The sequence below is a fragment of the Centrocercus urophasianus genome, unplaced genomic scaffold, assembly GCF_019232065.1.
Source record: "Centrocercus urophasianus isolate 14NV4802_14NV808 unplaced genomic scaffold, USGS_Curo_1.0 seq_11, whole genome shotgun sequence".
Taxonomy (NCBI): Eukaryota; Metazoa; Chordata; class Aves; order Galliformes; family Phasianidae; genus Centrocercus; species Centrocercus urophasianus.
This window is the reverse complement of record NW_024884253.1, coordinates 53,402,557-53,416,672: the sequence shown is the minus strand read 5'-3', so window position 1 is coordinate 53,416,672 and position 14,116 is coordinate 53,402,557. Positions and strand designations below refer to the sequence as shown.

The 14,116-nt window shown below is 34.1% G+C and overlaps 1 protein-coding gene and 1 long non-coding RNA gene across 2 annotated transcripts in view; one reads left to right on the top strand and one right to left on the bottom strand.

Annotated features, from left to right (window-relative positions):
- The first annotated feature begins 8,181 nt into the window (after nucleotides 1-8,181).
- Nucleotides 8,182-14,116, top strand: part of CD226 (CD226 molecule) — a 28,675-nt gene continuing 22,740 nt past the window's right edge. The window contains exons 1-2 of the mRNA XM_042837002.1: nucleotides 8,182-8,264; nucleotides 8,542-8,880. Of these exons, the coding sequence (XP_042692936.1) occupies nucleotides 8,219-8,264; nucleotides 8,542-8,880 (385 nt within the window). The 5' untranslated portion in view covers nucleotides 8,182-8,218. The remainder of the gene's footprint in view (nucleotides 8,265-8,541; nucleotides 8,881-14,116) is intronic.
- Nucleotides 12,681-14,116, bottom strand: part of LOC122170296 — a 28,734-nt gene continuing 27,298 nt past the window's right edge. Inside the window, exon 5 of the long non-coding RNA XR_006171722.1 lies at nucleotides 12,681-12,990. This is a non-coding gene — a long non-coding RNA (uncharacterized LOC122170296). The remainder of the gene's footprint in view (nucleotides 12,991-14,116) is intronic.

The window sequence follows — 14,116 nt, the reverse complement described above, 5'->3', positions numbered from 1 at the left end:
TATAATATATATATGTGTGTGTATATATATGTATATATAATATATATATGTGTGTGTATATATATGTATATATAATATATATATATGTGTGTATGTATATATGTATATAATATATATATGTGTGTATATATATATATAATATATATATGTGTGTATATATATATATACATATCTTTTTTAGCAGTAGATTTCCTGCTCAAGGGAAGGAGGCACATATATATTCATCTCAGGTTTAACAGAAAACACAATTGATTCAGCAGTGAAAAAAAATGTCCATTGAAGCTGAAATATAATACAGGAAATACTATTCAACATCATCTAGAACAAAAACAGCAACAAAAACCAGTATATAAAAATCTCCTTCAAGACAGGAATTGAAAGAAAAAAAAAAAATCAGACAGCAGTTCTAATATTACAATGTATCTTTTATTTTACTCTTTGAAAAATAAACAAAAAATATTCATCGCTTCTCATTGCAAAATAAATACTGGTAATGGACGCACTACTGCAAAGAAGTTGATAAATGCAATTTTGTTCTTAGAAAGATCTTGATAGAGGATACTAGCCAGAACAACCAGAAACCTGAAGTTGTACATGTGACAGGCCTGTGTGCATGAAGAACAACCAACTCTTTAAAATTATACTTGCCTTTGTTTATCTATTTAAATTCCTGCCTGCTTAATGCACCAGATTATTCTGCTAAGCCTTTGAGCGCATCATAAAGACAGATCACTTCCTTTTTAAAAATCTCTTTCAGACTAACGAAAGAGAAATAATGTTTCAATTAAAAATAGAAGGAGATTGTTGTAGGAAAAGAAATATCTGCAAATTTTCATTTATAAATGGTTTAAAATGAACTTGATTTCAAGCTAGCAGGGGTTTCATATGATTTCAGCTAAGGAACCGTAAGAATAAAACCATAATATTTTTAATTTATAGTTGCATAAGCATACTGTGATAATTATGTTAAGGTATTTGCTAAGCCCTCTTAGAGCACGTATACTACTTTATAGCCATTTAATGCTTCATATAAATCACAAACATATTTAAAAAAAAAAAAAATCTGTCAAACTCCAGTGCCTCTTTCTTACGAGAACACAAAAGAAATAAAAGCCTATGTGGTCAGAATAATTAAATTCAAAAAATAAATCCTTAAAAAACAACTTGTGATGATTCTATAATGGGTGCTCTGAAGTTATACTGATGTAATATAGTTAAACTTCCAGAATCTTAGAATTCAGTGGTCACAGTTGCAGGTTAAATTTTGGAAAATAAAGTCAGTGTACTATATTCCTTCTCTAACTGCAGAGACTAATTGAGCATATGAGTCACCCACTGCTTCATGTCAGTATAAATATCATTGATTTCTTTGCAACTGCATTAGCATAAAACAGATGTAAAATGTTGCAGTGAATCAGGCGGGACATTAAGATACAATTATGCTATTTCTACCAAAACAAATGATTACAACAGATATTCATGTGTTCCATTAATTTGCAGTTCACTGTGAATCCTTTCTTGAAAAAGCTTTCCTGCCCTGTAGGACTTTCCTTGAACAAATGAAGAGTAAAACAGCTCAGTGGTCAAGAAGCATCTATTCATGATTTTTAGTAAGGAAAGGGATTTTTATTTGAAGAATTGCAATGTATCATCATATGAGGGTGTAGAGTTGTAAACAAAATACAAGGCCAGTAGAGCTTAATTCATTAGAATAGAACAGAAGTTTTGATTTGTCTTCAGATTTGTTGTTTGTTGTTTCTTCCATTTTATTGCATATTTAAGCTTTGGGAGGAGGTTGCTGCTTTTACATGATTTTATTTGTCCTTCTAAATCTCCCTCCCTCTCTGTCTCCTGTGAATGGGGAAGAATTTAGACCTTTATTTGCTCAACGTTTTCTCTTGCAAATAATTTTAATTTTCTCTTTTGAAAATGTTTTGCAGTATACTCCAAGAGTAAGACTCCTTGTTCTGAAGCATACTTCTTTCAACCTGTAGTTTAAATAGCTGGATTGGTACTTCTTGCAGCATTTAAAACCTGTTCAAGATTAAAAGAAGGAAAGAAAAAGATGCCTGTACTTTCGTGCCAAGTCAGCAAGACCTTGAAGAAAGCACTGCCACTGCTTTTCCTGAAGCCTGTGTACCAAAGGTATTCAATGCCTTTGGCTGTGTTTCATCAGAACGTAAGTAATGAAACAGAACAAGGTAATTTTGAAAAGGAAAGATCTCAGACCTGCTAAGTATGACAGATTAAATTAGAGTTCAAAAATAACTTTTCCCCCGAAGTCTGTGCCCTCACGGGAGCCCTTTTGTCTTCTAGTTCTGCCACCTGAGTGACAAGCTTCACAAGGCCACTGTCGTACGGCTTGTGGGTCTTGTCTGCTCTGAGGTCTTCTCTAATCCCAACCCCTTCACTCTGTACCCAGGCTGCAGGTGTGTGGCTCCCTGCCCCATCCCAGTGCCTGTCTCTACCAGTCTCATCTCAGTCAACAGCAACTTCCATCTCTGTTGCCCAATTACACGCCTCCCCTTACATTTTAACGTAAATTAAAAAAAATATATGAATAAGTAATCAAACTAGAAATAGTTAACAGAGCAAACAGTTACCTGAGCTTCTGTTTTCACACATCATTACTGCTGAGCGTTTGGTGTTTGGATTTGGCTTTGTATATTCTTATGGGGAGAAACTTTTTGAATATACTGGGAGCTTGAATTGATCTTGTTGGAAGGAGATCTGCAGTATCAAAAAATAATCCGTCACTGCGCTCTTTATTGAGTTTTTCTCAACAGAAGGGCACAAAAAGGGCTTAAGAAAAGTTACATGAGATATCTTTCTTTGCTAAAAAGATAGTCTGTATCAGTTCCTGAATGCATCAACAAAAATAAGATAGCACGTACAAAAGGTGCAGTCTTTTCTTTCTCTAGCTTTCTCCTTGGATTTTGAAGGCCATTTTTTCAAGCCATAAGCTTCTTTGCCGAAGGTCAGCTGCAGATCTTCCTCGAATACTTGTCTGAGCTGACAGTATCATATAATTCAGAATAACCTCAACCTCCTCAGGGGAGTTTAACATCCAGGCTGTGTTTAAAGGGGACTGTTTAGGAAACATCTCAGTGAACCTCTCTGCCAACAAAAGGGAAAAACACCAACGTTCATTTCCTTAAACTGGGTTTTAACCGTTTTAAAGTAGAAGTTTGAATTTTTTTTAATAGCAACATGATTGACATGAAAAGTAGAGGTGAACCAGGAGAAGGTTAATTCAGGAAAGATTACAGTTACATAGGAATGGCTGTGTTCTGAAAGCAAAATATCCCTTCCCAAGGTCCTTTCCTTGAGCACCTTAAAGTTTTTCTGCTTCCATTTTTCTTTCATTAAAATGAAACTCCTGGGTTTCTGTAAGTAATACCGCTTTTCTGAAACTAACAAGCTAAAAGATTTCAACAGGAGGCCAAGAACTAAGTTAGCAACAACAACAAAAAAGAACAACATACGGAGTTGACTAACAGTATTAGTACATTAAATTCATAGAGACTCAAATGTCATCTATTATTTTCCTTTGTAAATCAGTATATTGCAAATCGTTCAAATGACATCTTTCATGTTATTTCCAGATAAAGATTCAAGATCATAACATAAACCAATTACCAACAAAATGTGAAAAAAATCCTGTAGTATCTTCCTATGCTTAAAAGAGAAGAATTTATAAAACATTTTTTAAGGACATTTTCAGTATCTTATTGAACAAATCAATGGCAAATATTTACAGACAAGATCACCGAATAAAAAAAGTTTAATTGGAAGAAAAATGCCTTGTGATATCTCCTATAATTAAGCAATTGCATAATTAAAAATGTGAAGAAAATATTCAATACTGAACTGAATTATCTGGTTATTTTCTTGGGGTTATTTCTCAAGTTTTTCTTTCTCTTTTTTAAGTAGGTCAGTGTTTTTTTTTTTAACTCAAATAATGTTATTTATTAAATTCTCTTTCTGTCATATTTTCCATATTTGTTTTATTCAGATAAGCAGAGGAGCGCTTTTGCTGTTTTAAGAATTCCCCCTGCACACAAGTAGACACAAACTTCTATGAAGTTTGGTAAGTTGTCACAGGCAAACTGTCAAGCCACGAATACATCAAAGGATCACCACTTACACAGTGAACTTAAAAAATACCACAGACCTTCTTATCTCCTACCAACACACCTTTCACTTAAGAGTCAGCAGCAGTATTGCTTTATGGTGTCTAGTTCAAAATTTGTTCAGCAGTGGTGTTTCTTCCACTTCCTTAATCAGACCTTTATACTATTAGTGCATATCACCACGAGCACATTTTGTCATTCAGCATAGCTTTTCAATGTTCAGATTCCATCAACTGCTTGTGATTAATCTTCTTGAAAATAAATAAATATGAAACTACCCTTCTTGAATCTCAGCATTTAGCAATATCTAGCCGTCATGTTGCAGCTGTGGTTTTATCACTAACAGTCTTATCTTCCTGACCCATTTAGGTGCTCAGTGTTACATTAGAATGAAAATCGAGTTAGCATTTTGGGTCCAAAAATGTAGATAATTTTCCAGCTCTAGAAATGTAAAAAGATAGTCTATATAAAGACCCCTTCATACATATCCTCTTGCACATGGGGGGATGAAACAATTCGTTGTAGAATTACAACTTATATAGTGCAACCTGAGCAATTGCCAGTGCATTTTAAAATAAATCATCAAGATTTTGAATATATAAATAATTTTTTCTCTACCTTTCTACTCTGCAGAAGGACTTTAAGTTTTGATCATTTTTTTTTTTTCCTCTGAGGAAGTAAAGACTTCTCTGAGTAAAGACTAATGTACCCTAAAATGTGACTGCATTTAAGTCAAATTTTTTTCCAATTTCTTTGGAAGAATTCTCGGTATTAACTTCTGCTCTGATGTTAATGAATACGTATTAAAGAATCTTATCCATTATGTTACTGCATCAGGCATGCATGTAGATTAATCCAATTTGGGGTCTTTATTAGAGCAATTAAATTAGCACAATGCAGAATAGGAGAGAGGAAATTGAATTATTTGCCTTTATCCAACTACACTCAGCCCTTCTGTTTAAAGAAACCAAGAATAGTGAATGGAAGAGGAGGTAATTTCCTTTATGGTAATTTAAGGGAAGACTGTCATCCATGGAGAGAGAGTTGTGTCATTTGTTGCTGAGCTACCATTCTGAGTTGATTAGCCTGGCTTCTAGATAGAAGAGCTGATCTCCAGAGACACAGAGGCCAAGACCAAACTATTCAAAACACTCCCTCCTTCCAGTCCATTTTCTTCATTCTCTTCACTGAAGATTCACCGAAGTAGTCCCCTTGCCCTGACCATTTTTCCACTGGTCATGTTTATAAGTGGAACCTGGAGCAATCTCCTTTTTGGCTGTCTCCTGCTTCACTGCACTGCCACAGCCAAGGCCTTTTTCCTGGAAGAATCAGAAGCAAGTAGATTTCTCTCTCTTTCTGCAGTATTGCTGCGGGCCTATCTGTTAAATCTTAAATGCTAATAAATCATTAAAAAGGGTATTAACATATTGTGCTGGCCTTGTGCGTATATCTTATTCTTCACTCCCTTATAGCAATTAGAGAATCTAATTACAGAAATCATTGTGACATGCTTTGAAACAGAATCCTTCATTATATCTTATCTATATATTGGACTGGGGGAAATTAATGCACCAGGAAACAAAATGATGCACCCAGAGACATAAAAGATCTGTGTTCAAGTCAAGACTGAAATCCAACCCGTATATTTCCAATGTGTTTGTGCAATTGTTTCTGTTTTGTTTTGTTTCCTTCCAATTTTTGTTTTAAGCGACCGCTCTACAGTTATACATTCAGCTGTAAAATTACACTATGCTGTTTGTTTGCTGTTTAATTGTAATTGGCACTTAGAGAACAATTACTGAAATACAACTTGATTATCTCTGTGAACATCTCCTTCCTTTGCTTTGGGCTTCTCAGGATGGAGAGAAAAATGGGATTACTGGGAAAGAAGAACAATGTTATGGCAGACAGAGAATTGGAGTGGAAGAGACCAAGGAACTGCTCAGGTGACCATGGCATGTGCAGTTGCTGTTTCTGTGAAAGTCTCTTCTCCATAGAGAAAAGTGTATTTTCCAGCCTTTTTCTGCTGGGGTCTGTAGGGAGAATCACAGGTTAGAGGTTCAAGGAAGTGGGAGGGAATGTTGCAAGATAACCTTCCCTTATGTTATCTGCTAGGTCCACAGGCTAGAAGGACATGGTAGAGGCACTGTTTATTTCTCTTTTTTACGTATCTTATGTGAAAAAAAATGACAAGTAAAGCTTGTGCCTTCTCCCAAATTATATCTGTGAAGTCAGTTTTCATAGTGGCTGTAGGTTCCTAATTTGTGAATCCAGGCATGCTGCACAGATGTTCAGAGGGGACTTGTAGTGCAGTCTTTAGGGGAAGAATCAGTAATACTCTGTTTAGAGGCTGCTGCTTTTAGTGGGTGCGAAAAAGAACCCTGTTTTGAGAACCAAATAACTGACCAAGAATCCCTGGATTTTTGTAGTAACTGTGACTGTTGCACAACAAGTGAATGTGTTTAGACAACATATAGTGTCACTGATATTTAGCCATCGTGTGGAGCTGAATGTTAATTTCTTAATTTCTGTTTTGCTCTTAAAGCCATATGGAGAGAAATGAGCATGAAATCCAGAACAATAAAATAGTAATTTATATATGAACAAATAAATGAAGATAAGTGAAAAATAATTTTCACTGAAGAGAATTTGTTTTCATTTTGGAGATTTCCTGAGTACTTACTCTTAGTTTTAATTAAAAACAAAACAAAACAAAAAAACAGATGTGCAAGAAGTTTTATTTATAATAATAATTTAAAAATATATTCATGTCTATTTATCTTTTCCTTCAACTTCAGATTTTGTGAAACATCACTCATTTGTAAACTAGTATAAGCATATGTATGTAGTATGTAGTATGACATAAAAAATATTTCAGTGTAGAGAAATACTTCATCTTTTTGCCTCATTTGCAACTGCAACATGAGAACAGCTAGCCAGTGAGTTCTTTAAAGACTTAAATATAAGAAACATGCAGATCCTGTGTAGGTTATTGAAGAACGTAATGCCACATAGCATCCTGGAGCCAGGCCTTATTAACTCACAGAATCCTTTTTTCTACTGTACAAATATCTGACATCTACTGGATAAACATTTGACTTCTGAACCTCCTCATTTCATGATGTTGTTACCAGCAATCATTCCATTTCCTGACATAAGAAAAATGTAAGTAAATATTTTAATCTGATTGAAAAGATAGCTGTAATACAAATGAAACTCAGCCTCTGACTAATTTTTTTCTATTTAGATTTTTCAGATAGGATCAGATGGACTATTGACACTCTGGGAGGATCTTGTGAATCCAGATTATGATTTTTCCAGGAAAATAGTATGTAAGTGCTGCTCTTAGAAAACATGAAGATACTTCATAGAAGTTGGTTGAATTCTAAGGCTTCATTGGTCCTTAAAACTTGTGCTGTTATTAATTTCCTGTACTTGAGGAAATTCTTTCAGTATTAAAAAGAATTGAAAAGAATGCAATACATAAATGAAGACTATTAAGAGAAGATTGTAAGAAATTTTCATTGAGGGTCATTTTTGTTAAGTATGCATCACTTTTGTTAAATTTGCATCACTTGGAATATGAAGCCCAGGTTTCTGGGGGGAAAAAAACATAAGCAAGGTTTTGTGTATAGTATTTTTAAGTATTTAACATCCTATTTTTAAGTATGTTATATTTTTGCAATGAGATTATAACCTCTATAGAGTTATGGTTATACAGCATAGGAACTGTATTCTCTTTCAAAATTCTCACTCCTTGAATAGCAGACAGATGTTGATTTGGGGTAAATGGCACAGAAGAATTCTATTGGCTTGTTTTGATGAAACCTGAAAATCTCATCAGTTATCATCTACATCAGTTATCATATGGCTGGAGATTCAATAGTAGTGGAAAACTTTTCTCTGAGATGGTTTCACATATGAATTCAGCGCATCTTTGATGCAACTTTTAGAATGTGAAAGTAAAAAGCTAGTGATGTTTTTCATGTTTCAAAAGTAAAACCTTCCCCCTGAGAACAGCACGTGGTGTGCAGAGACTGCACAAAGCCCCACAGCGCCAGTCACTGATTCCAGTGTTCTTTGAGATGGACCATGCAGCTTTCCTTGTTGCTGTTCTCCAACTTTGTAGAAGTAAGATCTCTTTCCTATTCCTAGCTATCATATTTCTTTCCTCCTCTTACATAATTACGCGTATGATCACAACTCACGAGTGTGTCACTGTGTGCTTCACACAAATAACTTTCCAGTCATACTCATACATTAGAAATAGTTACAATATCGGCGGGTTGTGGTTATTTTTTATGAACATTTTCTTCAAGATTTTACTTCTGATGCTGCTAATGTTATTTCTGAGTTTTATTATAATTTCAATTTTTATTAATATTTGTAATCAAATGTGTTTCTTTAGTTTTAGCCAGTGTGGAAGGAAGGTTTGTGGATTCAACTGTAAAGCTTTCAGAGAAGATGAAACTGGAATGCATATATCCAAAAAAAGCTGTGATAATACAGACATCCTGGATGAAACAAAATGGAAGTCATAAAGAAAATATTGCTGTCTTGCATCCTACTTACGGCATACATATTGAAGACAAATACAGGGGAAGAATATATTATGAAAATACTTCCAGGGAAGACCAATCCTTATCCTTCAACAACAGTACTTTGGAAGATGTTGGTTTTTACTTTTGCTCCATTGTAACTTATCCAGATGGAGTTTCTGAGAAGGTAATAGAAGTTATTCATCCAGGTAAGGAAATTTCTCATCACTTTTTTAATTTCTGATAAACGCAATACAGAAATTTATGCAAATATAGGGAATATCTGGCTCTGTAACTTTTCAATTTTACTGCACATATAAATGGAGTAATTTAGGTGAAAGTACAAACACATCAGAAAATGATTATTTTGCTTTAACAAAAGTTTATTTTAAGAGAAGTAGGAAATAAGGAGTGGAACTGAAGGACACAGATGTATGTCACAGTACCAATGTGTCACATGTCAGACTTTACATAGCAACTATCATTTCAGAAGTGCACTTCTATTGTCTGCAGGATCTTCTCAGATAATTGAATTAAACCTTATAACTGCCCATGGAGGGTAATGGATTTTTATTGCTGTGCTTTATAGTGAGGATGCTACTGTGCACTGGTCTCAAAAATAAGAAAAACAGGAAAATGAACAAAGAGACAAAACAGTAACAATAACAAAAAACAGCAAGTGAAAACATTTATGAATGGTGTGGCAGAAAAAAAAAAAAAGAGACATTTAAATGAAGAAGAATGACATTTCTTTAAAAGGAACCTGCTTGAAGATGGAAAAAGTAAGAAGGAAAGAAAAAGATCAGATTCACTTATGCCTATGTACTATCTGTACAGCTGCTCACGTACTTTCCAGAGGCTCTCTAACTGTCTGACTCATCTGATTTGATTTCCTTTCCAATTCTGAGTGAGAAAGAGTAGAAATAACCCATTCATGTATTTTTCTATGCATGCCCGCTTATATTGGTCAGCTCTGGTGCAAAGTACAGAGATTCCCCGATGACAGGAGTGGAACTGTAGTCATTTAGTACTTAGAAGTTCATTACACACAAATGATAGAATAGCCTTCAGAAGACAACTGGTTTTGATTATTGGTTTATCGGTTTGATGCAGTGAACGTAAAGATAATCTCTTTCTCATCGTCCCAAGTGGAAATAGACCTCATTCAATATTTTATTGCATTTTGTAGTTAGGAGAGAATGAGTTGAAGGAGTTTAGTTCTGTTTCTTTCTGTTTGAAAGAAGATTAGAAATAATTCCTAGCCTGATCCCTCCAAATCTTACTTTCAAATTTATTTTCTCTAAACCTCTGTTATTTCAATGTTACAAATAAATAGTTGAGCTGATATTGTAGTAGATATGTAATTTAAATAATTTCAAGCTATACTGTTCCTACCTTTGCCATTGAAGACTTCTGAAACTTGATTTTAAACAACAATTTTGGTAATGGAAATGAGATAGGAATCCATATCTGCTTTCCTATCTGTATTAGCTTTTTATCACTAAACATGGATGCTTATCAAAGCAGAAATTAAGCCAGGCAAATTATTGGCCTGACTTTAAAAAAAAGCTATAATTCTACTTCTTTCAGACTAGTTACATAAGTTATTTCAGAACTGAAATTATTTCTGCCTTTGTAGTCCACTAGCATACTCATACAATTCAATTATTTGCATGGAGAGGGAATGTCCATCTGGTGGAAGAATTAAAAAGGTCCCTTAGGGTAGGCTTGCAGTTCAGATCACAGCTCCTCAGCTATGATTCCTTGAGTGTCTTCTCTGACTGCTTGCTTCAGCCTAGCATCTGTTTTATTATGTAAAGGAATAACTTTTAGAAACAGTACCTCTAGGTTTCTCTGTCAGTCTGTTCAATGTTAATATAACTCCAGGCATTAGAAACATTTTTTTGTTGTTGCATTTAAATAACCCAAGATCTGGAGATTCAGGTTGTTATTTACAAAAAGCAGTAGACAAACTAGATCTCTTCTGAGGCTCTGTTTAACCAGAGTTCTGGCAGTGAGCTGATTTAATAAAAAATTAAGTTAGATGCAGTAGAGGTTTGCAAGCTCGTTTAGTCCTTTTTGTCTGGCCAAAGAAGTGCTGACCTCAGCTATTTGTGTCTGATTTTGTAGTTAGTTAGGTAGTGAGCTTCCTTGGGATTCTATCTGTCAGTCTAATACTTATACTATGTAATCCACTTAAAGATTTCAGCACACTATAAACTAAACAAAAAAATATCATTTATCAGAGTCACATTTTTTAAATGATAGTGTTGGATATAATATTCACTATTTGGGGTACCTCACTTGATTGGAGCACTTTAAACCTCAAAACTAAAACATCCATATTTCCATTGTGTATATTTAATCTTGCTACAAAAAAAAAAGATAATAATGTTGAATAGAAGTTAATCTTTTCCCATTTAAAGAATTGAGGTTTCTCAGAACAGGAAAAATCAATTTTGCTTAGCTCCCAGTAGATGCTCATAAACAAGATCTTTGTACTCACTGATCTGGAGAAAAGGAAGCATATCAACAGCAAAGATGAAACATTGCAGCTTCAATCTACTCTGCAAATTAAATATGTTATTAAAAACAGATCTCGGAGAAGGCATTTTTTAATGTAGTGGTTATAGAAGAATTGTTATTAGTCAGGCTTTATCTACCTTTTAATAGTGCATTCATCAGTAATAAATATCTTGAATTCCTTGGATGACACCTTGCTTTGATTAAATCAACAGTAAACTTCAGTTCTTCTTCCATGCTGCCAGTATTTCAGCTTGCTGCTGATAGCATACGTATAATTTTTCTTCTTATTTGTCAGCTGGCAAAGTTAGGACATTGGTGTTTGCTTTGAAAGTTCTTGTATTCTTTACCAGAGAAAGCTAAGTGTTAGTCTCATCCTTTCAACAGAAATGGATCTGTCTCTGTAGGATGAATATACACTGCTTGATAGTTGAAGTTCAGGAAAATGAGGTCCTTTTAAAGGAATTTTATATTCTTTGTTATACACAAATCTGCCCAAAATACCAGAAAAAACATTTTACGGGTTATTAAAACGGCTTTTAATTATACTGCCCTCCTTGGTTTCTGGATCTGTCTATTGATTCACAATAAGCATAGTTTTTTAGAAAAACATTAATTTGCCTTTACTACCCCAGACAAATGAGCAACTCAGTGTAAAATCCATTTCTTCTGTTTAAACAGTAAATCAACAAATCTTTAGAGTAAATTTATTTATTTAATTGGAGAATTGCATTATGCCTAATGCTTCATAACTTATGGTTTTATTTTTTAAGATTGGTTGATTAAGCTAAAGTTGGAGCTGCCTTTAAAAGGATGCAACTTTGTGACCACAGAGTTCAAAATGAAATATAAGTTTTCTTTGGTATATTCACACAGGTGAATTTAAACTGATATTATTAAGTTTTCTATGTTAACCAAAACTGAAACCTGGATTATAATTTAATTTGCACTACCTTGCCACTTAGAAGTTTCAGATTCAGTACTGACTTATTACTCTATGGAACACAGATCTTCCTGCTAAATCACATAAGTATGAAAATTTGCACAAAGTGTCATGGATAAACTGTTTGTTTACCCAAAAAGGAATTCTTCTGCACTCAAATGGTTCAAAGTTGCTCTGGTGTTTCATTACTCTTAATTAAAAGGTCAGGAATCAGATTCTGCTTTTTTTGTATAGTTAAAAAAAAAAAAAGAAGTGAGTACAAAGTGAGTATAATTGGTATGATTCTGATTCGTCAACATTTTTTTCATTAGCACCATAGGAACATCAAGTGCTAATGCTTAATGAGTTAATATTTCATAGTGTCTCACCACTACAGCGCCATTGAGCAACACAGAAGTGCTAGCAGGTCTTTAACATTATATGAGACTAATCAGTTAGAAAAGTTGGGGGATCGTGACTCTCTTAAATTAAAAAAAAAAAAAAAAGTGTGCAAATGTGTGTGTATGTGCAAATTTCCACACTTACAATTTTTTGTATGTAAAGATTCAGTTATTAACTGAATTATTATTTATAATTATTAACAGATTGGCATTGTAGGAGAATCAGCAAAACTCTTTTTTACAACTTACTCTCTGATCACAGAAAACTTCTTCACCTCACCATGTGATAGATGGTGTGAGCTAGCTTTGTTTTCCACCAAGGGAAAAAAAATTAAAGAGAAGAAAATTTAATCCTAATAAGGCATGACTGACTTGCCACAATGACCAGAAGTCCTGAGAAATGGAGGAGGTTATAGCTCTCATTACAGATGCCTTTTCTTTTTCACTTTTTCATCGCTGACAGATGGAAGGCCCTAGAAGTGGTGATAAATCATCATTTAGAGCAATTTTTGACACAATTATTGTAGCAATTGATATTGTTTTTGTTTCTGTTTTTTACCAGATCTGATCTCAAATTTGTCCTGGGGCTCTTTCAGAAGATATAGTAAAAATATTAGGACATGCTCTGGTTTTTTTTTTTTTGGTTTTTTTTTGCCTTTAATTTTTGCTAAGATTTCTAGGATATCTGTGAAACATAAGAAAGAGCTCTCCCAGGCTGCACAATGTTACCCATGCTTACTTTATTGATTCAGAGATACAGACAGTAAAGCAATAACAGTTGTGGCATAGCTACTTCACGCGCTACATAACTATGGGATAGTTTTACAAGCATTTGCAGTACTGAAATTCTGTAACATAATTGCAGAGGACTTGAGATTGTTTTCTGTCTTTTTTTTTTTTAATTTTGTTTTTTATTTTACTTTTACATAAATACTTTGGAAAAGAATAGTCTATTTATCCCACAGGAAGATATCTGCCAGCTGTGTGAATCTATTGCTTTTTTTATCTTGTAATGTGAATGTGCACGCAGCAGTTTTTGGAAGAGAATTCAAGAGCATTTTCTTAATATTCCTACGTTTTATGAGTCACAACCTGCACTAGACCAATAGAACCCATACTTCCTGAAAAACTCCTTGCACATTTGTTGTTTTTTTTTTGTTTGTTTGTTTTTTAATGAAAAGATTCTGTAGGATTGGTTACTACTTACAATGTTTCACCTTAAGGAACAGTTTAAGGACAATCTTTTCCCTCATATACAGCAATTAGATGTGTATGACTGAAGACTGATTTTAGGTACCATGTAAAATGTGAGGAGCACAGAATAAAGTCACTGCTAATGGAAGAACCACTAGACTTGGAGACATCGCACAGAAATTGTTGAGTTACAAAACATTACAAATATTTGCTAGCTAGAAGGGAAAGCGTTTAAAATGCAGATTTATTATATATATATATGTGTGTGTGTGTGTGTGATTTTACTTTTAGATGAAAGAACAAAGAAAAATAGTCAAAAATAGTCAGTCACCATTCATGTACCTAACCGTAGCAAAGAAGCAGAAGAAATTCTCCTCTCCTCTCCTCTCCTCTCCTCTCCTCTCC